General features: G+C 52.8%; 2 protein-coding genes and 1 long non-coding RNA gene across 12 annotated transcripts in view; 2 read left to right on the top strand and 1 right to left on the bottom strand.

The window, feature by feature from the left end:
* The first annotated feature begins 497 nt into the window (after positions 1 to 497).
* On the top strand, positions 498 to 23,592 carry ST6GALNAC6 (ST6 N-acetylgalactosaminide alpha-2,6-sialyltransferase 6). Of its 9 annotated transcripts, none has more exons than XM_009244881.4 (7): positions 7,461 to 7,604; positions 9,109 to 9,163; positions 10,772 to 10,862; positions 12,406 to 12,585; positions 16,079 to 16,485; positions 21,336 to 21,443; positions 22,135 to 23,592. In XM_009244881.4, the coding sequence occupies exons 2-7, from the start codon at positions 9,138 to 9,140 to the stop codon at positions 22,445 to 22,447; spliced, it is 1,125 nt and encodes a 374-aa protein (XP_009243156.3). In that variant the 5' UTR covers positions 7,461 to 7,604; positions 9,109 to 9,137; the 3' UTR covers positions 22,448 to 23,592. The 9 variants fall into 9 exon arrangements, with proteins under 9 accessions (XP_054376676.2, XP_009243156.3, XP_024107696.2 ...); XM_009244880.4 differs by having other exon boundaries at positions 7,467 to 7,604; positions 22,131 to 23,592; XM_054520701.2 differs by lacking the exons at positions 7,461 to 7,604; positions 9,109 to 9,163 and adding an exon at positions 498 to 1,211 and having other exon boundaries at positions 22,131 to 23,592.
* On the bottom strand, positions 13,669 to 15,265 carry LOC129048023 (uncharacterized). 2 transcript variants are annotated; one of them, XR_008510023.2, is made up of 3 exons: positions 14,671 to 15,265; positions 14,263 to 14,339; positions 13,669 to 14,046 (listed from the first exon to the last, which is right to left on the bottom strand). It is a non-coding gene; the product is annotated as an uncharacterized LOC129048023 (long non-coding RNA). The 2 variants fall into 2 exon arrangements; XR_008510022.2 differs by having other exon boundaries at positions 13,669 to 14,043; positions 14,671 to 15,261.
* Positions 23,575 to 24,010, top strand: part of AK1 (adenylate kinase 1) — a 19,205-nt gene continuing 18,769 nt past the window's right edge. Inside the window, exon 1 of the mRNA XM_063713836.1 lies at positions 23,575 to 23,726. The gene's annotated coding sequence lies outside the window, so the exon portion shown is untranslated. The remainder of the gene's footprint in view (positions 23,727 to 24,010) is intronic.

Raw genomic sequence — 24,010 nt, 5'->3', positions numbered from 1 at the left:
AATGACAAATTAGCTGTTAAATCTGGGGTTGGGCCTGGCACAGTAGGGGCTAAGGCCGGAGTGTTGCTTAAGACCAGGAATTTGAGACCAGCCTGAGCAACGTGACAAAACCAGTCTCTACAAAAAAAAAAAAAAAAAAGAAGTGGGCCAGGCGCGGTGGCTCACTCCTATAATCCCAGCACTTTGGGAAGCTGAGGTGGGCAGATCACTTGAAGTCAGAAGTTCGACACCAGCATGGCCAACATGGTGAAATCCCGTCTCTACTAAAAATACAAAAAATTAGCAGGATGTGGTGGCAGGTGCCTGTAGTCCCAGCTACTCGGTAGGCTGAGGCAGGAGAATTGCTTGAACCCGGGAGGCGGAGGTTGCTGTGAGCTGAGATCATGCCACTGCACTCCAGCCTGGGCGACAGAGTGAGACTCCATCTCAAAAAAAAAAAAAAAAAAAAAAGAAAGAAAGTGGGTTTGGTTTCCCTGCAAAACAGGAAGGCAGAGGGGGCAGCCCTGGGTGGCTGCTGTGAGGGAGTCTAGCCTGGCTCAGGCCTTACTTTCGTCACCTGTAAAGTGAGAAAAAAAAGTCCCACCAGCGGAACCTTGCCATCCTCAGAGGAGGGCTGGTGCTAGCCGGTTTTACAGATGAGCTGAGGCCACTCAGCTGAAGCCGGACAACTGTGGAGCGGCTGGGCCAGGGTGCAATACCAGGTCTGCCTTCCAGGCATCACTACTTCATCTGGGGACTGGAAGACTCAGAGGACTGGGCCAGGGCCTCGGGCTGTCAGCTGGGATGCAGCCCTGGGGTTCTAGCTGCCAGCTCCAGGGATCAGGGCCCTATGCTAATGCTCTGCTGTTGCCAACTTTAAATTCTTAGGTTTTTTGTTTGTTTGTTTGTTTTTTGTTTTTTTTTGCAAGAGGACTTGCATTTTCATTTTGCACTGGATCCCAGAAATTATGTAGCCAGTAGTCCTGGGGGCTCTCGGTGACCCGGCGCACTCTCCCTCCTGCCCTTGGCTTTCACAAAGGGGGCTGAGACCTGGCACTTGGTTCACGGCACCGCTTTTGTGCCCGGCCTCCTCCTGCCCAGTGCCAGGTGGACCCAGAAGTTTCTGCAGGAATGGGATGGGGGAGGAGAGCCCCGAGCTGGCAAAGCAAGGAGCAGGCTGGCAGCGGAGCCATAGCACAGAGCGAAGAGCTCTCAACAGGTGTCAGGCAGAGGTAAGGGCAGGATGGAGTCTGGTAGGCGGAGGTGGAGGGGGTTTCCGGGCTCAGAGGGAGGGCCCTGGAGTCAAGGCCTGACTTCTTTCTGGCCCCACTTTCTGCTGTTGTGGTCCTGGCAGATTAGTGCCCCTCTCTGGGCCTGTTTTGTCATTTGTAAAAGGTTAAAATAGTCCCCACCTCATGGATTCAGACAGTGGACTATCCCCGTGGCTTAGGACATAACAGGCACTTGACATGTGGAGCCAGCATTTTTCGTGGGGTTCATCTGCCCTCGGCTGGCCCTGCCCTTCCTTGGTGGTGACAGATGGCAGGAAGCCCCTGCCCCATCAGTTGTCTCCCTACTCCCTGCCTCATCCTGGGTGTTCAAGGCCCAGGGTCTGCTGGTTCTGATGGGATTTGAACTCCACTCCCTCCTGGGAGGCTGCCTCCTCTTCCCTCTCTATCACCTGGGAAAAGGCTGACCCAGCCCTTGGGCCCAGGACACAGAGGCTCCTCTAACCTGGCCCTGCCCTCGGGTGGGGTATTTACTGCTGGGTTGGCCCAAATCGTATGTCTTTCTGGGGGTGGTGACCTGGCAGGAGTGATGCGTCAGTCACTTCCTCCAGGCAGATGGAGATGATCCTTGACAGGTCTGGTGGCTGGCTCGGGGTCTGCTGAAGGCTGTCTTGACCAGGAAACTGAAGACTCTCCGCTTTTGCCACAGCAGTTCCTGCAGCTTCCTTGAGGTGAGCCCAGGGCAGGAGCCTCCCCACAGCCCCAGGGATCACCTGAATCTGCAGCCACTCTTTGGGCCTCTGTTTTCCTGTTCATACCCTGGTTCCTTTGCCCCTCAGCAGACTAGCTGAGGACCTACCCTACTTCCTCCAAGCCCAGAGGGGAAGCCAGGTAAGCCTCACAGCCCGGAGGTGTCCTAAGGGGCCTTTTCCTTAGAAGGGCCATGGAGCCAGGCCCAGAGCTCACGCTCACAGTTCACACACCTTCACCTTGTAAGGAACAAAATGAAACAAAAAACCTCAAACACCCAGGTGAGAACAGGAATATCTGGCTTTGGGGGACTGGTGGGCCCCAGTGTCTAGGCTCATCTAGGCCTGTCTGCCCTCTCCAGCCTCTGTGGGGGAAGAGGCAGTACTTCCTCGTTCCAGACCCTCTGGCCAGGAGCCTAGGTCTTGGGCTATGGAGCAGCCCCTGTGTGCAGGCCCCCACCTGCCCGCCACTCTCACAGGCCTCCCCTCTCCAGAAGCCCCTCCCCTAGATAAAAGCCCCGAGGGAGAGAGGCCGGAGTCCCTAGGCCTGGCTCGCAGCCTGGCTCTGCCCAGGACCCGCTGCAGAGTCGGGCAAGTTCTATTCTCTCTCTGGCCATTGATCTTGTTCTTTGGATTGGGAGCTGGGGCAAGTGAAGGGGTCCCTTAGAGCTCTTTCCAGAATACCATGGAAGGGAAAAATCCTAACAGCTCAAAGAAGTTTGCTAAGGGTCAGGAAGCAGGGGATACACAGGCCTCTCCTACCCGTATAGGAGGCAGGAAGGGTCAAAGCAGAGGCCAGCTCTCCCAGACTGTGGGGGAAGGGCTGGGGGGGAGGCCCACAAGGACTGGCCGCAGCCACCATGCAGGAACATCCTGGTGTGGCCTGGCCTGGCTCTCACAGGCCCAAGGCTTCCGTGTAGAATATGTCTGTGGTTATTAAACACACAGGCCTAGTGGAAACAACCCTGCCACCTGCGTGTTCTCTGAGCCTCATTTTCTTCCTCTGGAAAGTGGGTTAACCGCAGTACCCAACTCATAGGCCACCATAAGGATTCAATGAGGTGTGTTTGCAAAATGCCTGGCAAAGAGTAAGCTGCTCTGTTTCTCATCCTTGTTATCACTGTTATTGAGATGGTTGCTGTCGTTCTTGGGGCCCAAGAAGGGAAGTCAGCCCTGAAGCAAATCCTGCTGGAGTAAGCCTGGGCCCAGAGACGTGGCAGGCTGGACAGGCAGCTCCAGGTCCAGATACCGTCCAGGAGCAGGGCCAAAGCACCCTCTCACTTCTGGGTGTTTGATTCGGGTCACTGGCCTGGGTTAGTGGGAAGGGCTGGGGACAGGATGTTTCCTTCCCTGGTGCAGCCCCCAACCCCCTGGGTGGCCTTGGGCTAGAGGCTCTGAGTCCTTAGAAGTCAAGTTCATCAGGCCTCCTGCCTGACCGCCCTGCCCTCACTCCGTGGTTTTCCATCCTGTCGCTTGTAGGGCGGGGTCATCGACCTAAGAGTGCCATGGGCGGAGCTTGGTCTGAGGCTCAGGAAGTGGATGGAGGTGGGCACCAGGGACAGGAAGCCTCCAATCCACCCTTGCGGGCCACCCCCTCCCTGTCTGGTGGGTAGTGCCTTTATGGCCTAAAGGCGGGACCCTGGGGTACTGCTGACTTTTGTTTTAATTGGAAACAAAGTGGTATTAACTTCCCATATAAGTACAGTGCAAACAACCTAGAAGTTTATAAAGGGAAAAGTGAAGGTAGCACCCAACCGTCCTGCCCCACCTTCACTTTAACAGGGAATCAACTGCCGGTGGTCCTTGTGGGTCCTTCCAGACACTTTATGTGTGCATTTACAAATATTATGCATAGTTATATATTTTTAAAAGGCAAGCAAAGGCCGGGTGCGATGGCTCATGCCTGTAATCCCAGCACTTTGGGAGTCCGAGGCGGGCAGATCACGAGGTCAGGAGATGGAGACCATCCTGGCTAACACAGTGAAACCCCGTCTCTACTAAAAATACAAAAAATTAGCCAGGCGTGGTGGCAGGCGCCTGTAGTCCCAGCTACTCGGGAGGCTGAGGCAGAAGAATGGCGTGAACCCGGGAGGCAGAGCTTGCAGTGAGCCGAGATCATGCCACTGCACTCCAGCCTGAGCAACAGAGTGAGACTCCATCTCCAAAAAAAAAAAAAAAAAAAAAGCAAGCAAAAAAATTATGCTATATATTGCAGTTTGTTTTTAGAAATTAAAAAATACATTTTTAAATATATAAAAATATTGTGTGGGCTGGGTGCGGTGACTCATGCCTGTAATCCTAGCACTTTGGGAGGCCAAGGGGGGTGGATCATTTGAGGTCAGGAGTTTGAGGTCAGCCTGACCAACATGGTGAAACCTCGTCTCTACTAAAAATACAAAATTAGCTGGGTGTGGTAGCACACACCTGTAGTCCCAGCTACTCAGGAGGCTGAAGCAGGAGAATCACTTGAACCCAGGAGGCAGAGGTTGCAGTGAGCCGAGATCGCGCCATTGCACTCCAGCCTGGGCAACACAGTGAAACTCCGTCTCAAAATAATAATAATAATAATAATAATAATGTGACCATTATCTTAAAATTTTTGGAAAAATACAGTTAAACCAAAAGAAAAAAAGCAGCCCCAGATCCCATCATTCCAGAAATAACCACTATTAACACTAAACACTGGCCGGGCACAGTGGCTCACACCTGTAATCCCAGCACTTTGGAAGGCTGAGGCAGGCGGATCACCTAGGTCAAGAGTTCGAGACCAGCTTGGCCAACATGGCAAAACCCCATCTCTACTAAAAATACAAAAAAAATTAGCTGGGCCTGGTGGCCTGCGCCTGTAGTCCCAGCTACTCGGCAGGCTGAGGCAGGAGAATCGCTTGAACCCAGGAGGTGGAGCTTGCAGTGAGCCAAGATTGAGCCATTGCACTCCAGCCTGGGTGACAGAGCGAGACTTTATCTCAATAAAAAACAAAAAACTAAAAACACTAATCACCGTGATAGGCAAAAGGCATTTCCTTATTTTTTTTTTGCATCTTTTAAAATATTGTGATACAGTGTCATATTTGAAAGTGATAAAGCATAAAAATATCATGAACCTCTTGAACTCAGTCCCCACTTAAAGATCAGTTACTGTAACTTGCATACCTCTTTGATTCCTCCGCCATTGTTCTTGACTTTTGCTTTTATTTTTATTTATTTATTTATTTATTTATTTATTTATTTTTGAGACGGAGTCTCGCACTGTTGCCAGGCTGGAGTGCAGTGGCGCGATCTCGGTCACTGCAACCTCTGCATCCTAGGTTCCAGCGATTCTCTTGCCTCAACCTCCAGGGTAGCTAGGACTACAGGCATGCGCCACCACACCTGGCTAATTTTGTATTTTTTTAGTAGAGACGGGGCTTCACCATGTTGGTCTGGCTGGTCTCAAACTCCTGACCTCAGGTGATCCACCTGCCTTGGCCTCCCAAAGTGCTGGGATTACAGGCATGAGCCACCGCACCCGGCCTATTTTAATTTTAATTTATTTTATTTTATTTTTTTGAGACGGAGTCTCTCTCTGTCGCCCAGGCTGGAGTGCAGTGGTACGATCTCGGCTCACTGCAGCCTCTGCCTCCCGCCTCCCAGGTTGAAGCAATTCTCCTGCCTCAGCCTTCCAAGTAGCTGGGATTAAGTAGCATGTTCCAAGTAGGCATGTACCACCACGCCCGGCTAATTTATTTGTATTTTTAGTAGAGACGGGGTTTCACCATGTTAGCCAGGCTGGTCTCGAAGTCCTGACCTCAAGTGATCTGCCCGCCTCGGCCTCCTAAAGTGCTGGGATTACAGGCGTGAGCCACCGTGCCCGGCCCCTATTGTGTAGTTTTTACTTATCTTCCAAGACCTCTTTTTCACTCCTTGTGTCTCTAAGATTCATCCATGTAATTGTAGATCATTCATTTTACCCTGTTACATATTATTCCACAGTGTGAACCTTCCATTGTATAAAACACTTCCATTCTCTTGTTGATGGATATTTGGGGTTTTTCCCCATAGCGATGCTGCTATGAACCTCCTTGGGCACATCTGCAAGAATTTCTCCAGGGCATGTTTACTCAGCTGTGGAATGCAAATGTTTACAACGTTGTTTCCAAGACAGTTCCTTTTTTTTTTTTTTTTTTGATACGGAGTTTAGCCCTTGTTGCTCAGGCTGGAGGTTGGAGTGCAATGGCATGATCTCGGCTCACTGCAATCTCTGCCTCCTGGGTACAAGCGATTCTCCTGCCTCAGCCTCCCGAGTAGCTGGGATTACAGGTGCCCGCCACAACGCCACGCTAATTTGTGTATTTTTAGTAGAGACTGGAGGCGGGGTGGGATGGGGGGGTTGGGGGAGGGGGTTTCACCATGTGGGCCAGGCTGGTCTCTAACTCCTGACCTCAGGTGTTCCACCCACCTCAGCCTCCCAAAGTGCTGGGATTACAGCCACTGGGCCTGGCTGGCAGTTCTTTAACTTGCTTTCTTCACGTGAATATCCTATAAATATCCTGGCCATCCTTTCCTGCCAAGGCATACTGACCTGCATCCTTCTTTTTTTTTTTTTTTTTTTTTTTGAGACGGAGTTTCGCTCTTGTTGCCCAGGCTGGAGTGCAATGGCGTGATCTTGGCTCACCGCAACCTCTGCCTCCTAGGTTCAAGCGATTCTCCTGCCTCAGCCTCCCGAGTAGCTGGGATTACAGGCATGCGCCACCACGCCAGGCTAATTTTGTATCTTTAGTAGAGACGGGGTTTCTCCATGTTGGCCAGGCTGGTCTCAAACTCCTGACCTCAGGTGATGCACCTGCCTCGACCTTCCAAAGTGTTGAGATTACAGGCGTGAGCCACCGCCTGGCCCGCATCCTTCATTTTAACAGCCTCCTCGTGCGCTTCGGCAGGCTGTGCCTTAACTTAAGCAGTCCCCTAGCAATGGCTACTTAAGTTATTTTTCCCTATCACGTAGAGTGATGTCATGGATGTCCTGGTAATTACAAGAAGGAACATCTTAAGTTTTCCCAGCTCTGTGAAGTTGTTCCTCTCCCTATTTTCCAGAGGCAAGGAGAAGGGAAGTTATGCGCTAAGCCTGCGCAGCTGGCGAATGGCAGAGCGAAACTTGAATCTGAGGGTGAACACTGAGTTTGCCCAGGTGACTACAGGGTGCAAGGCAGGGAGCTGGAGGCCCTCTGTGGGGAGCCCAGGGAGAAACTCCACTGAGTGCAAGCACAGCGTGCTCCGGAACTCAGTTTCCCCATCCGGGGTCATGGTGGCAATAAAGAGAGCTAGAAGTGGGCCTGATCCACACTGCAGGGAGCCTAAAGGCTGTTGTATTTTGGTGGTCACCCCGGGCTGCCCAGTGGGGTGACCGAGGCGCTCACGCGGCGGCGGCACCCGGGTTCGCCTCCCTTTTCTCTTCCCCGCCCGCGCCGCCCGTGGGCGGAGCCACCCGCGGCCCCGAGGCTCCGCCCACCTCCCAGGCCTGGGCCGGGCCGTGACGGCGGCGCTAGGACCCGGCGGGCCGCGGGTGCGGCGAGGCCTGGGCGGCCTGAGGAGCGCGGACCCCGGCGCTCGGCTCCCGGCGCCATGTGAGGGGGCTCGGGGGCCGCGGGGGGCCGGGCGCTCCCCGCCGGAGGTGAGCAGGCGCCGCGCGGGAGCGGGCCGCGGGGGCGGGGGCGGGGGCGGGGGCTGGGGCGGAGGGCGCCAGGAGAGGAGATTGCTAATCGCCGGGGATGGGAATGGATGCGGGTTCCCCGGCGGCACCCCTAGAACCCTTCCCCCTTGGTAGCCGCGCCCCGAGATTCCGGTCCTCGCGCCCAGGGGCTGTCGCGGGGTCCGCTGGGCCTCTTGCCGCCGACTACCCCGTCAGCGGTCCCGCCACTCTTTTCTTCCCAGCTGGTGTTAGGGCTCCGGACCCCCGGGGTGCAGGAGCTGGGGAGGGGGTTGACGCGAGGCGCGCGCTGGGTGAGCCCCCCACCAGGTGGACACACGGGCTCAGCGTCCCTCATCGTCTCGGATTTAGGAGCACCCCCTCCCCCTTCTCCCTGGATCCCTCCTCCCACGCGGGCTCGTGGGGGCGTCCCGATCTGCGGGAGGACTCCCGAGGCTGGAAGAAGGAAAGCCCGCAAACAGAGGGCAGGGTGTGGCCCCCACCCTCGGCTCCTGCTCAGCTCTCCTGCACGTCCAGCCTTGGGCTGAGTCCATGCTCCTGGCCCAGCGCTCGGGGCTGCCGCCTCCCCAGCCTGAGCAAGCCGCTCCCCAACAGGCCGGCACCCCTAGACCCCCGCCCCGGTGCCGGTGCCGGTGCCGAGCCACGTCCTGGGCACACACTCCATGGCCTCTGACCCGTTCCAGCCGAGAGGGATCCTCCAGGGAGACGAAGTCGGGCTCAGCCCTGGGCTGCTCCCTGTAAACGAGCCTGTAAACAATAAACAAGACTCTGGAGCCGGCTCTGGGCGGCCCCGCAAGGCGCTTTGGCTCTCTGAACCTCAGTCTCCTTATCTGTGAAATGGGCAACAAGAGCTCCTACCATGCATTGCGAGGATTCAGTGCGTGGGTGATGCTTAGAACGTATTCCCACACAATCCTCGATATTCCGGGAAAGTCGCCGCACTGGGGTTAGGGGAGGAGTGTTTCACTGACACATTGGAGAGGCGGGCCTTGAACAGTGATTAACCACAAGACTAACAGCTGTTGGCGTTGTGGGAGTACTTTCTTTTCTTTCTTTCTTTCTTTTATTTATTTTTGTTTTTGTTTTTGAAATGGAGTCTCGCTCTGTCGCCAGGCTGGAGTGCAGTGGCACCATCTTGGTTCACTGCAACTTCCGCCTCCCGGGTTCAAGCAATTCTCCTGCCTCAGCCTCCGGAGTAGCTGGGACTACAGGAGCACCCCACCAGGCCCAGCTAATTTTTGTATTTTTAGTGGAGACGGGGTTTCACCATGTTGGCCAGGATGGTCTCGATCTCTTCACCTCTTGGTCTGCCCACCTCGGCCTCCCAAAGTGCTGGGATTACAAGCGTGAGCCACCGCGCCCGGCCAATGTGGGAGCACTTTCAAGCCCCGTGTGTCCCTTGCCACATCTGCTTGAATCCTTCCAACAACCCCTTGAGTTACCGACTCTTATTGTTCCCATTTCACAGATGAGGAAACTGAGGCTCAGAGAGGTCACATGGCTTGCTCGAGGCCCCCCAGCCAGTAAGTGGTGAAACCGGGATTCGCACTGGCAGCTGACATGCTGTACTGACCATGGCCTTCTCAGAGCAGGATTGTGACGGGGCGGACCAGGGGGACGGTGGTCCTGGCTGAGGGCACAGCTCCGGCAAAGGTGGGAAAGTGGGGGGCGGGCAGGGGGCATCCGCAGGAAAGGGTGGCCACGCGTAGTAAGATAGAGGCGGCTGGACCCCTGGGCACCTTGAATGCCACCCCAGGATTCTGGACTCCTGTCTTTTGCTCTAACGGTCTGTGAGGTCAAGAACGGGCCGCTCCTTGCTTCTGATGAGGCCCCGTTTTCTGCTGTGTATCGCAGGGCCTGGACTAGATGGGAGTCCGGGCCTCCTTGACCGGCTGTGAGGGGCCGCCGCTGGAGAAACCCGAAGCCGAGCTCGGGATGAGGGGAGCTCCCACGGGGAGGGGGCGGGGTTGGGGAGGGGCGGGGCCATGATCTAACCAATCAGGAGCGAGAAGTGTGTGCCAAGCCTCCTCTGGCCCGCGGTTCTCTGGCTATTCCTGGTGGCCGTGTAGGAGTAAACAGCGGCTAGGTCAAAGGGCTCAGAGAATGACAGGAACTGAGAGGCCCCTGGAGGAGGGGACGGAGCTGAGGAGGGCCCCCTGAGCCCCATTTTCTTCCCTCTGCACTCCTGCCCGCCCTGCCCCCTGGCCTGTCTGCTGGAGGTAGGCTGGACACAGTACATTTTCCCTTTCACAGGTGGGGAACTCTGGAAAGGAGCTGGGTTTTGGTGGTGGGAGAGGAAGCGATTGGGGTGTGCGGAGCAGAGCTGGGCCGGCCTCCTCACTGCCAGGTCTTCCAAAGGCCCCCCCAGCCAGCCCCTGAAACTGTGATTACGGCCATTTGACAGATGAGGAGTCAGCCCTGGCAGAGACTGCCAAGCCTGGACTAGAACCGAGCCTCTCAGACTTGAGTCTGTGCCCTTAGCTCCCCGAGAGATCCTACTTGTTAATGCATTAGTTCATTCAGCGATATTCCTGAATCTCCGTGGCTGTGGAGGCACAGGGGAAACTGAGTGAGGACCTGGGTGGGCTGTACCCCTCAGGCAGCTCTTAGCCTGGGGGGACGGGAGGACCTAGGGGAGTTCCTGGTCCATGCCAGGCTTGGAGGATGAGTGGGAGTCAGGAGGCCATAGGAGGGAGAGCGTTCCAGGCCAACCTGAGAGGGAGCCAGAGCAGAGGAGTTTGGGGGCCTACAAGCGGTGTTGTTTTATTCTGACACCACAGGGACCCAAGGCAGGGTTTAGAGCAGGGTGTGAATGGGGCTCCTACTGTGTGGAGGTCAGGTCCTCCAGCAGGGGAGCCAGCTTTGGCCCTGCCAGCTGCCTTGGTGTGGGAAGTCCCCTGCTTAGGGAGGAGAATGGGCAGGGCTCTGCTGCCACCAGGCTGTGTGACCTCAGGCAGATTCCTGGCCTTTCTGGCCCTCAGTGTCTCCGTCTGCAAAAGGGATACAGTCCTGAGCCTTAAAGTTCTGGGTGCATAGAAGAACTAGTGCGGGGCAGAGAAGGTGTAGCCTTTGGCTTGCTGGACCCAAAGGAGGACACCGAAGCCATAATAACCCTTTCTGGTGGCTTGCAGGTGTGAACCCACGTCCCTGCCCCCAGGGCCACCTGCAGGACGCGGACACCTACCCCTCAGCAGACGCCGGAGAGAAATGAGTAGCAACAAAGTAAGTCTCCCTTCATTTCTTAACCCCATTGAGCCTTTCACTTCCCTCCATGGAACGGGTTCCTTTGGACCTGTCTCAGACCCCAGCCACCACAAGTCTCTTCTTCCCCTCAAGAAGCCGCCCATGCCTGGGAGGCCCAGGTTTAAGCCCTGGTTTGGCCACTGATCTTCTGAGTGGCTTAGGGCAAGTTCCTGCCTGTTCCCGGGCCCAGGGTCAGCTCTGCCTTCCCAGGCCTGACGGCCCGTCTGTGATGGTCAAGGACTAGCCGAGGTGACTGTGGAGTGCTGTGCAGGAGGTGAGGGGGCAGGTGGAGGTGAGCGGGAAGTGGGGTGAGGGTGCACTGATCAGAGTCAAAGGTGATACAGCCCGAGCATGACCCTGAGAATATCAGGATTCCCCATCGTTCTTTCATTCATTCATTCTTTCCTAAGCACTTACTACATGACTGGCCCTGCATGCCCCTTCCCTAGGATCCACTGCAGCCTTGGTGGAGCCTGAGGTTTGGAAATGGGATGGGGTGGTTTATTAATTTGAGTTTAATCAGGAGAAAGAAACTACACAGTGATTAAACAGGACAAGTTTAATGCAAAAAATTATTGACTATAATAGGACACTAGAGTAACAAGGGATTGGAATTTTGAGGAATACAGGAATAGCAGATATTAATATAAGGAGCACCCCTGCCCCCATAAAGGCTGAGATCCGGGCCTTGCTGAAGAAGGCCCAGCTATGGCCCCCTGGATGGCTCCAGTACAGAACTGGCCTGGGGAGGGGAAGCTGCCAGCCTCCGGGTGCTGCAGGTGGTTGAGTGCACTGTAGGAGCTGGACTTCGGAGAAGCTGTGATCACAGCAAGAGCCAGAGGCAATATGCCTGACTTGCTGGTAATGCTGGCACTGCTGGCCTCTGGGCAGTGGGTAAGATGCCCTTACTGGAGAGGCCGTGTGCACTGAAGGAGCCTCCCAGAACCAAGAAGCAAATGCTTTTCCTCCTGCAGTGTCTGTCCAGCACCCTCTACTCACAAAGTTTAATATGCAGCTAACTGACAAGGGAAAATATTTAAAGGGCCCAGATCCATTTCCACAGAGCAGACAAAAAGGATAAATTTGGAGCTAGAGGCAATACATTGGAGAGTTACTGTTAGGGGAAGACCTAGACCCTCTCACTCAGATGTCCCACCTGTCTCTAGACATCCTCTTAGCAGCAGCTATAGGGAATCCTGACATATTCAATCCAGTCCAGCAAACCCTCCTGGAGAACCTTCCATGTTCCAGGCCCTGCCCTGGGATCTAGGACACAGTGGGGAGCAAGGCTGACCTAGTCCCAGAGCTCACGGTCTAATTGGAGGGATGGGAGTTTGAATGCAGTATGATCAGTGTTGTGATGGGGGGACTGAGGCAGCTGAAGGAGGCCTTCCTGGAGGAAGTAGTGCCTGAACTGGTCTGCAACAAAAAGCAGGAGTTAACCAGGCATGGTAGGTGGCAAGGAGGTGGGGCGCTGAGCCTGCCCGGCAACTGGGCCCTCACTGACCTCTCCTCTCTCCAGGAGCAGCGGTCAGCAGTGTTCGTGATCCTCTTTGCCCTCATCACCATCCTCATCCTCTACAGCTCCAACAGTGCCAGTGAGGTCTTCCATTACGGCTCCCTGCGGGGCCGTAGCCGCCGACCTGTCAACCTCAAGAAGTGGAGCATCACTGACGGCTATGTCCCCATTCTCGGCAACAAGGTAGCGCAGCTGCTTTGGGGAGCTCCCTGGGAGCTCCTCCCTACTGCCCAGCATCACCACTCCCTCCACCTGTTCTTTCCTAAAGGAAAGGTGGACCCTGGGAGTCAAGGCCCTGCCTCCGGTGATTTCAGCTCGCTGCTTGCTGTGTGACCTTGGATAAGTGCACTGCCCCTGTCTGGGCCTCAGTTCTCTCCAAGTCCCCACCCTTATTGCTAATATCCTACCATCTCCTGAATCAGAATCCTTTTGAAAATGTGTTTCTGTTTTCACTGCTCTCTGTCTCTGCTGGGGAGCCCACACAGGCTTGGGAGCAGAGCACTGGGACATTTGACAACACAAAAGCAGTAATAATACCGGCTGCCCTTTATCAAGTGCCTGTGTGTGCCAGGCACTTTGATCACCAGTAATCCTCAGACAAGCCCTGTGAGGGCAGCATTATTATCTTCCTTGATGAGATGGAGTAACCAAGTCTCAGAGAGGTGAAGTCACATGTCTAAGGCCACACAGTGAGGGAAAGAAGAAGATGGTATTTTCCTACCCCCTGCTAAGATGCAGCTGCACAGAGAGGCCACAGTCATTCCTGGGGACTTCTGTTGGCCTTGGGTAGCCATGAAATTCAGGTTATATTTCTGGAGTTCACACTGTAGTACCTCTTTCTCCTTCCTCACTGACCCTCCTATATTTTCTTCAAGGCCTTTGCATGCAGAGTGTAGAGCCCGGCCTCTGGACACACCCTCACTAGGAAAGGACACATTAGCAGGTGTCTGGAGACAGGTTAACACCTAAGTGAGTCTTTCTCTACCCTAAGAACCCTTGAAAGCGGAATAAAAATGGGACAGCTTGCGTGTGGGTGATGTGGAAAGGAGAGACAGAGCCTGGCTTGCAGTGCTTCCAGCATCACAGGGGAAGCCAGAAAAACTAGCACTCAGAAAAGTGGGAGCGCCAGTCGAGGTACGTGGGATGTGTTGCTGGATCTTGGAGTAAGGGCTCAGGGAAGGCTGCCTTGGGGGAGGTAGCATTTGAGCTTAGCCTTAAAGGGTGAATGGGAATTCCATGGGCAAAAAATAGACCCCAGAGAGCATGTGGTTCCAACCCATTCATTTCAGCCATGGAGAAACAAGCCCAGAGTGGCTTTCACACCTTCCTTAATAACAAGGTGGTTCTGGTTTCTGGGTGCTGTGGAAATGTCATGGGTGCTTTTTGGAAGATGTCCTCTTTGGAGAGCTGGGGATCTGTGGTCACATAGACTTTGTGACCTTCTGTTCTCCTACTTGTTGACTCTGCCCCAACTGAATGGCCTTCTTTTGGTTTTCAACGTACCACCTTTATTTCCACATTGGAGCCTTTGTGCTGGCTGTTTCTCCTGCCTTGAATATGTTTCCCTAGGTGGTCCTTCTTCATCCTTCACATCTCAGCTCAGGGAGGCATCTCTGTTACAGCCCGACAGCTTCTTCTTGCCTGCTGCCCAGAAAAAGTCAATACACTGAGACTGCGGGTGTTGCAGCAGAGAAAGAGTTTAACAATTGCAGGGCCAGCCAAATGAGGAGACGCGGGATATTTCTCAAATCTGCCTCCCCCAGAATTTGGAAGCCACGGTTTTTAAAGGATAGTTTGGCAGGCAGGGGGACTAGAGAACGGTTGGGGATGAAATCATAGGGGTGTTAAAACTGTCTTCACCTGCAGAGTCAGTTCCTGGGTGGGGGCCATGGGTCACTGGTCTGGTTGGCATCCATTGATCTACCAGATTGCAAGGTCTGAAAAATATCTCAAGCACTCAGGTTTTACAATAACAATGTTATCTATGTTAAAAACAATGATGATGTTATCTATATTTTAAAAAGCAAACTAAGAAACAATGACTGGTTATAATTCAACTATAGCTACATCTTAGCAGAAAAGCAAGCTAAGAGATAATGACTGGTTATAGTTTATGCCTACAGCTTGACAGAAAGGTGTGCAGGGGGTGAGATAATCAATTATTAGTGACTACCTTCTATCGAACTGACTATATGCAGGCAATCATGCATCTAGGAAGAGAAGGCCGAAGGAAAAGGAAAATAAGTAAAACAAATGATTTTACTACACCTGTATCCTAGCAGAGTCCAAGCCTCTGTCTCAGTTGTTACCTTGTGCCCTTTTATTAACTTTACAAAGGCAGTTTTAGTCCCCAAACAAGGTGGAGTTCAGTTTTGGGAAGGGGCTGTTATCATCTTTGCTTCAGAGTTAAACTATAAAGTAAATTCCTCTCATAGTTAGCTTAGCCTATGGACAGGAATGAGCAAGGGTGGTTAGATTGTGAGGTCAGAAACAGGATGGAGTCAGTTATGTTAGAATCCTCTCACAAATTAGATTCTTTTGTATTTTTGAGATGGAGTTTCGCTCTTGTTGCCCAGGCTGGAGTGCAATGGCGCGATCTCGGCTCACCGCAACCTCTGCCTCCTGGGTTCAAGCGATTCTCCTGCCTCAGCCTCCCGAGTAACTGGGATTACAGGCATGCGCCGCCACACCTTGCTAATTTTGTATTTTTCGTAGAGACGGGTTTTCTCCATGTTGGTCAGGCTGGTCTCGAACTCCTGAGCTCAGGTGATCCGCCCACCTCAGCCTCCCAAAGTGCTAGGATTACAGGCGTGAGCCACTGCACCTGGACTTCCAGGCCACCACTCCTAAAGTGCCCCGGCTGCAGTCGCTCTTTGGTCACTTGCCCCTGTTTCCCCTCCCTTCCCCTCCCCTCCCTCTCCCCTCCTCTCTGTCCCCTCCCCGTCTCATCTCCCCCTCCCCCTCTCTTCTCCCCCTCCTCTCCCCCTCCCCTTCTCCCTCTCCTCTCCTTTCCTTTCCTTTTTCCCCTTTCCTTTCCTTTTTCTTTTCTTTCTTCTTTCCTTTCCTTGTTTCTTTTCTTTCTTTCTTCTTACCTTTCTTTCTTTCAACAGAGTCTTGCTCTGTCACCTAGGCTTGAATGCAGTAGCACAATCTAGGTTCACTGCAACCTCTGCCTCCAGGTTCAAGCAATTCTTGTGCCTTAGTCTCCTGAGTAGCTGTGATTACAGGCACTCAGCACCACGCCCGGCTAAGTTTTGTTTTTTTTGGTAGAGATGGGATTTCACCATATTGGCCAGGCTGGTCTCGAACTTCTGACTTCAGGTGATCCGCCTGCCTCAGCCTCCCCAAAGTGCTGGGATTACAGGCATGAGCTACAGTGCCTAGCCATTTGCCACTATTTTCTTTTTTTTTCCTGGCATGTATTATGTGCATTCTTATCTGTCCCCCCACCTGTTTCTTGAAGGCAGAAGCCCGGTCTGTTTTGCTCCTTGCTCTGCCCCAGGACTTGGCCGTTAACCAGCTTGCTATCAATGTGTGTTGAATGTGGAATGAATGGGCTCAGTTTCCCTGTCTTTAAAATGGGCATAACAATTCCTGGGTCCTGGAGGCCTGGATGTATGGAGCACAGGGCCAGCACAGAGTGGCCGTGATAATGTTGACTTTCCTTATCCCCCAGACGCTGCCTTCTCGGTGCCACCAGTGTGTGATTGTCAGCAGCTCCAGCCACCTGCTGGGCACCAAGCTGGGCCCTGAGATCGAGCGGGCTGAGTGTACAATCCGCATGAATGATGCACCTACCACTGGCTACTCAGCTGATGTGGGCAACAAGACCACCTACCGCGTCGTGGCCCATTCCAGTGTGTTCCGAGTGCTGAGGAGGCCCCAGGAGTTTGTCAACCGGACCCCTGAAACCGTGTTCATCTTCTGGGGGCCCCCAAGCAAGATGCAGAAGCCCCAGGGCAGCCTCGTGCGTGTGATCCAGCGGGCGGGCCTGGTGTTCCCCAACATGGAAGCATATGCCGTCTCTCCCGGCCGCATGCGGCAATTTGACGACCTCTTCCGGGGTGAGACGGGCAAGGACAGGTACCAGCCTCCCGCCTGCCCCCTCTGGCCAGCCCTGTGCTCCTTCTCAGCATGCCCCGTCCAGAGGGCCTGTTGCTCCCAGCATGCACTGCTCTGAGGGGTAGTCAAGTCCTGCCGTCCTCTGGTTGGGCCTCCTAGGAGAGTTCTCTTCATGTCCAGCTGTTCACGTGGGTCCTTTCCAGCATGCTCTGCATGGCCTGGTTTGTCCAAGAGGGCTTTCTCCTGGCATACCTTGCTCTGAGGGCACAAGGGCCCCCACCCAGCATGCTCTGCTCTGAGGTTGCACAGTCGCTCCTAGCATCTTTCTGAGAGAAGCTCCCCATAGTGTACCCAACGTAAAGTCTTGACTGTTCCCAGCATGTCTTGCCTTAAGCACACAGTTGCTCCTGGCATGCTCTGCTCTAGGGATGCATCACTCCCAGCATGCCCTGCTGTGACTAATCTCCCTAGGAAAGCTAGGCCAGTGGTGCCCAATAGAAATCTATGTGAGCCACATATGTAATTTATTTTCATAGTAATCACATTTTAAAATTAGTGAATAGCTGTGTGCGGTGGCTTGTACCTGTAGTCCTAGCTACTCAGGAGGCTGAGGCAGGAGGATCACTTGAGCCCGTGAGGTCGAGGCTGCAGTGAGCCATGATGGTGCCACTGCACTCCAGCCTAGGTGACAGAATGAGACTACATCTTACATCTCTTTAAGAAAAAAAGTAGTAAAAGCAACTTTAATATATTTTTAACCCAATATGTTCAACATATAGCTCCTGTACATATTTTGTTAGATTTATACCTAAATATTTAAAAAATTTTGGAGCTATTATAAATGGTATTAATATTTTTTTGTTCCCAATTGTTAATTGCTAATATATAGAAATGGCATATAGAAATTGATTTTTGTGGCTGGGCGTGGTAGCTCATGCCTGTAATCCCAGTACTTTGGGAGGCTGAGGTGGACGGATCACGAGGTCAGGAGTTTGAGACCAGCCTGGCCAACATGGTGAAACCCCATCTCTAGTAAAGATACAAAAAATTAGCTGGATGTGGTGGCGCGCGCCTATAATCCCGGCTACTCGGGAGGCTGAAGCAAGAGAATTGCTTGAACCCGGGAGGTGGAGGTTTCAGTGAGCTGACATCCTGCCATTGCACTCCAGCCTGGGCAACAAGGCGAGACTCCATCTCAAGAAAAAAAAAAGAAAAAAAAGAGAAATTGATTTTTGTGTGTTGATCCTGTATCCTGTAACCTTGCTAAACTCACTTATTGGTTCTAGGAGATTTTTTTTTTTTTTTTTTTTTTTGAGAGGGAGTCTTGCTCTGTTGCCCAGGCTGGAGTGCGGTGGCGTGATCTTGGCTCACTGCACCTCCACCTCCTGGGTTCAAGTGATTCTGCTGCCTCAGCCTCCCAAGTAGCTGGGACCACAGGCGTGCGCCACCACACCCAGCTAATTTATGTATTTTTGGTAGAGACAGGGTTTCACTGTGTTGGCCAGGCCGGTCTCAAACTCCTGACCTCAGGCGATCCACCCGCCTTGGCCTCCCAAAGTGCTGGGATTACAGGAGTGAACCACCGTGCCCAGCCTGATTTTAGGAGATTTTTGTAGACTCTTTGGGATTTTCCATGCAGATAATCATGTGGCATGCAAATAAGGACAATTTTATTTCTTCCTTTCTAATCTGTATGCCTATTTCTTCTTTTTGCTTTATTACACTGGCTAGGATTTTCAGTACAATGTTGAATTGTATTGGAAATGGTGAGAGTGGACTTCCTTGCCTTGGTCCTAGTCTTAGGGAGAAAGTATTCAGTCTTTTTTTTTTTTTTTTTTTTTTTTGAGATAGAGTCTTGCCCTGTCGCCCAGGCTGGAGTGCAGTGGCGCAATCTCAGCTCACTGCAATCTCTGCCTCCCAAGTTCAAGTGATTCTCCTGCCTCAGCCTCCCGAGCAGCTGGAATCACAGGCATGTGCCACCACACCCAGCTAATTTTTGTATTTTTAGTAGAGATGGGGTTTCACCATGTTGACCAGACTGGTCTCGAACTCCTGACCTCATGATCCACCTGCCTTGGCCTCCCAAAGTGCTGGGATTACAGGCGTGAGCCACTGTGCCCGGCCAGTATTCAGTCTTTCATCATTGAATATGATGTTAGCTGTAGGTTTTTTGTAGCTCCCTTTATCAGGCTGAGGAAGTTCCCTTCTCTTACTAGTTTGCTGAGAATTTTTATTATTACAGAATATTGAATTTTATGAAATGTTTTTCTGCAGCAATTTATATGATCATGTGGTTTTTCTTAAGACTATTACTATGGTGGCTTATATTGACTGTTTTGTTTTATTTGAGACAGGATCTCCCTCTGAGGCCCAGGCTGGAATGCAGTGGCATGATCATGGCTCACTGCAGCCTCCACCTCTAAGGCTCAAGTGATCCTCACACGTCAGCCTCCCTAGTAGCTGGGAGTACAGGCATGCAACACCATGCCTGGCTAATTTTTGTATTTTTAGTAGAGACAGGGTTTTACTGTGTTGCTCAGGCTAAGAGTTTTGAATATTGAATTGGCTCTGCACTTCTGGAATAAACATCACTTCTTTGGGATGTATGTATTTATTTTTTATTTTATTTATTTATTTTTGAGATGAAGTCTTATTCTGTGGCCCAGGCTGGAGTGCAGTGGCGTGATCTCGGCTCACTGTAACCTCCGCCTCCTGGGTTCAAGCGATTCTCCTGCCTCAGCCTCCCAAGTAGCTGGGACTGCAGGTGCGTGCTACCATGCCTGGCTAATTTTTGTATTTTTTTAGTAGATACAGGATTTCACTATGTTGGCCAGGCTTGTCTCGAACTCCTGACCTCAGGTGATCCACCTGCCTCGGCATCCCAAAGTGCTGGGATTACAGGCGGGAGCCACTACGCCTGGCCAAGGGATGTATTTATATATATACAAAAATATTAGCAAATCATATCCATCAGAGATTTTTGTGTTCGTGTTCATGAGAGGTATTGGTCTGTAGGTTTTTTTGGTGCTGTCTTTGCTTGGTTTTGGTATCAGGGTCATGCTGGCCTCAGAAAATGAATTGGGAAATGTTCCTTCTTCTATTTTCTGGAAGAGACTGTGTAGAATCGTGCTTACTTCTCTTTAAGTGTTTGGTAGAATTTGCCAGTGACAGTATCTTGGCCTGGAGAGTTCTTCTTCAGAAGATTTTAAACTGTAAACTCAATTTCTGTATTAGTTATAGGATATTCAGGTTATCTATTTCATCTTGAGTAAGTTATGGTCATTTATGGGTTTTAGGGAATTGGCCCATTCTATCTAAGTTGTCAAATGTCTGTGTGTGGTTGTGGAATTTTCTTATTATCCTTTTAATGTCTATAGGGTCTATGGTGGTGATTTTCTCTCTTTTATTCCGATATTGATGATTTATGTCCTCTCTCTTTTTCTTTGTCATTTTGCCAGAGGATTTTGTTTTTGTTTTTGAGATAAAGTCTCACTCTGTCACCCAGGCTGGAGTGCAGTGGCATGATCACAGATCACTGCAGCCTCAACCGTCTAGGCTCAAGCAATCCTCCCACCTCAGCCTCCCAGGTAGCTGAGACCACAGGCACGTGCCACCACACCTGGCTAATTTTATATACATATACATTTTTTTTTTTTTTTGAGACGGAGTCTCGCTCTGTTGCCCAGGCTGGAGTGCAATGGCACGATCTCGGCTCACTGCAACCTCTGCCTCCCAGGTTCAAGCAATTCTCCTGCCTCAGCCTCCTGAGTAGCTGGGATTACAGGCACGCGCCACCATGCCCTGCTAATTTTGTATTTTTGGTAGAGACAGGGTTTCACCATGTTGGTCAGGCTGGTCTCGAACTCCTGACCTTGTGATCCACCCGCCTTGGCCTCCCAAAGTGCTGGGATTACAGGCATGAGCCACTGCGCCCGGCCTTTTTTTTTTTTTTTTTTTTTTTTTTTTTTTGAGAAGGAGTCTCACTCTGTTGCCCAGGCTAGAGTGTAGTGGTGCGATCTCGGCTCACTGCAACCTCCACCTCCTGGGTTCAAGCAATTCTCCTGCCTCAGTCTCCCATGTAGCTGGGACTACAGGCACATGCCACCATGCCTGGCTAATTTTTGTATTTTTAGTAGAGACCGGGTTTCGCCATGTTGCCCAGGCTGGTCTCCAATTCCTGACCTTAGGTGATCCGCCCACCTCGGCCTCCCAAAGTGCTAGGATTACAGGCATGAGCCACCGCACCTGGCTAAGTTTTAATTTTTTGTAGAGATGAGGTCTCACTATGTTCCCCAGGCTGGTCTTGAAGTCCTGGGATTACAGGTATGAGCCACCACGCCTGGCCTCCCTTCTTTTTTCCATACAACCTAAGAAATGCAGTGTGTATTTACACGTACAGCCCATCTCAATCACACATGGCTGGTGGCCACTGTAGTGTGAGCACAGCTCTTGGTTCTGGGCTACTCCTTCAGGCCTTGCTCTGAACTGCAGTCACTCCAGCATGAACTTATCTGATTAGTCTCCCCTTAGGAGTTTGCTTCTAGCATGGGCACAACTGTTTTTAGCATGCTCTATGATCATAGCCACTCAGCCTGCCCGACTGTGACCTGGCTCCCCAGGAGACAGTTCATTTCTAGCATGCCCTGTTCCCGTTCTTCCCCTCAAAGGAGCTCCCTCCACACCCCTCACCTCTGCCTGGTGCCACATGCCATGCTCCCACAGCGAGGCTGGACTTGGGGTAACCAAAGTGGGAGTGGGGCCCTGATGAGTGGATGGGAGGAGTTCCAGGGAACTCCACGTGGGTGACCCGGGGTCACCTGCTCCCATCTCTCCCTGCATGAGCCCTCATCGTGACCCCTCTCCATCCCCAGGGAGAAGTCTCATTCGTGGTTGAGCACAGGCTGGTTTACCATGGTGATCGCGGTGGAGTTGTGTGACCACGTGCACGTCTATGGCATGGTCCCCCCCAACTACTGCAGGTGAGCCCTCCTTGCCAGCGCCCTCCCAGGACAACACCCAGGCACTGGCCGCAGGATGGAGCTCTGGGGGCTGGAAACCTTGGCTGAAGGTGCCTTTGAGGGCCTGTGCTTCATTGTTTTCAAACTGTTCTGCAGAGATCTAGGCTTCTTCTCCTTCCTCAGGGGCCTCCACTCCAAGCTTAGTCAGAGTTTATTTATTAATAATAACTATTAGTAGTAGCATTATATGAAAAGCCCACTAGGGGACAGCTGTACTTTACTGAGTACTGACCAGGTACCAAGACATGTAGTCTCTCACTTACTCCTCACAGCAACCTTACGGGATAAGAACTGTTATTCTTCCCATTTATTAAATGAGAAAAACTGAGGAGTATGTTTTATGAGTAGCCAGAGGTCCTCCAAACAGCAGGAAGAGGGGCCAGGCTCCAGTGCTCACAGCCCTCACCACTGCTCCACACTGCCGCCGTCTTGGGGAAAGGAAAAAGTGCCACTGCATTGAAAAAAAAAAAAAGTTTGGTGGTTACAAACCTAGTCTACCCTGCACCCATTTTATGGATGGGGAAACCGAGGCCCCAGGAGGCGTGGGGATTTCTCCTATTGAGGTCCTATAGTAGGCGAGGGGCTGAAAGGGCAAGGACCCTGCCAGCGCCCACCCTGCCCTGATGACACCCGTCTGCTCTGTCCCAGCCAGCGGCCCCGCCTCCGGCGCATGCCCTACCACTACTACGAGCCCAAGGGGCCGGACGAATGTGTCACCTACATCCAGAATGAGCACAGTCGCAAGGGCAACCACCACCGCTTCATCACCGAGAAAAAGGTCTTCTCGTCTTGGGCCCAGCTGTATGGCATTACCTTCTCCCACCCCTCCTGGACCTAGGCCACCCAGCCTGTGGGACCTCAGGAGGGTCAGAGGAGAAGCAGCCTCCGCCCAGCCGCTGGGCCAGGGACCATCTTCTGGCCAATCAAGGCTCGCTGGAGTGTCTCCCAGCCAATCAGGGCCTTGAGGAGGATGCATCCTCCAGCCAATCAGGGCCTGGGGAATCTGTTGGCCAATCAGGGATTTGGGAGTCTATGTGGTTAATCAGGGGTGTCTTTCTTGTGCAGTCAGGGTCTGCGCACAGTCAATCAGGGTAGAGGGGTATTTCTGAGTCAATCTGAGGCTAATCCTTTCCCATGAGGTCTTGGTTCAGAGCCCCAGGAATGGACCCCCCAATCACTCCCCACTCTGCTGGGATAATGGGGTCCTGTCCCAAGGAGCTGAGAACTTGGTGTTGCCCCCTCAATTTCAAGCACCGGAAAGAGAGATTGTGTGGGGGTAGAAGCTGTCTGGAGGCCCGGCCAGAGAATTTGTAGGGTTGTGGAGGTTGTGGGGGTGGTGGGGAGGTCCCAGGGGTGGGAGGCTGGCATCCAGGTCTTGGCTCTGCCCTGAGCGACCTTGGACAAACCCTTCCCCCTCTCTGGCCCCCCTTCTGCCCACACCAGTTTCCAGTGCGGAGTCTGAGACCCTTTCCACCTCCCCTACAAGTGCCCTAGGGTCTGTCCTCCCCGTCTGGACCCTCCCAGCCACTATCCCTTGTTGGAAGGCTCAGCTCTTTGGGGGGTCTGGGGTGACCTCCCCACCTCCTGGAAAACTTTAGGGTATTTTTTTCTCAAACTCCTCCAGGGTTGGGGGACTCTGAAGGAAACGGGACAAACCTTAAGCTGTTTTCTTAGCCCCTCAGCCAGCTGCCATTAGCTTGGCTCTTAAAGGGCCAGGCCTCCTTTTTTGCCCTCTAGCAGGGAAGTTTTCCAACTGTTGGAGGTGCCTTTGGGGCTGCCCCTTTGTCTGGAGTCACTGGGGGCTTCCGAGGGTCTCCCTCGACCCTCTGTCGTCCTGGGATGGCTGCCGGGAGCTGTATCGCCTGGGTTCTGTCCCCTGGCTCTGTATCAGGCACTTTATTAAAGCTGGGTCTCAGTGGGGTGTGTTCGTCTCCTGCTCTTCTGGAGCCTGGAAGGGAAGGGCTTCAGGAGGAGGCTGTGAGGCCGGAGGGACCAGATGGAGGAGGCCAGCATCTAGCCATTGCACACTGGGGTGATGGGTGGGGGCGGTGACTGCCCCAGACTTGGTTTTGTAATGATTTGTACAGGAATAAACACACCTACGCTCCGGCTTCGTGTCCTGTGTCTCCTGGGTCGAGCACAGCCTTCTGGTCCATGCTGCATGCGGCCTCAGGACCGTGTCTTCTGGTTGGGGGCTCCCGGTAAAGCGATCCTCAGCTTTTTCAGCAGCCAGTGGCCAGTGAGGTGTGTATTTTGCGTCTTGAGTGGAGACCTGGGGGCTCTGGGGATGGTGGGGGCATGTGGAGCCAGGCCCATCTGGCTTTTCCTGTCCCCACCTCACCCTGCCTGTGTGACCATGGGCAAGTCACTTCACCTCTGAGAGCCCCAGTTCCTTCAAGGGCAAAAGGGGACCAGACACCGCCCTCAAGGAGCTCAGGTTCCAGGAGGGAGGAGCCCCGTGGTGCACTAGGAAGAATTCCCACAGAAGCTGGGAGAAGAGTTTGAGCAGTGAGTGCAGAAGGGGTGGG

Source organism: Pongo abelii, chromosome 13, assembly GCF_028885655.2.
Source record: "Pongo abelii isolate AG06213 chromosome 13, NHGRI_mPonAbe1-v2.0_pri, whole genome shotgun sequence".
NCBI lineage: Eukaryota > Metazoa > Chordata > Mammalia > Primates > Hominidae > Pongo > Pongo abelii.
The sequence above is the reverse complement of the archived record's forward strand: the minus strand, read 5'-3'. Positions and strand labels throughout refer to the sequence as shown.

Excerpts from the sequence above, each read along its gene's own strand:
- ST6GALNAC6 (XM_009244881.4), top strand. The coding sequence starts at position 9,138 with ATGGCTTGCTCGAGGCCCCCCAGCCA. Across the intron at positions 9,164-10,771 it reads TGCTCGAGGCCCCCCAGCCA|GTGTGAACCCACGTCCCTGC; the intron begins GTAAGTGGTGAA and ends GGTGGCTTGCAG. Across the intron at positions 12,586-16,078 it reads TCCCCATTCTCGGCAACAAG|ACGCTGCCTTCTCGGTGCCA; the intron begins GTAGCGCAGCTG and ends CTTATCCCCCAG.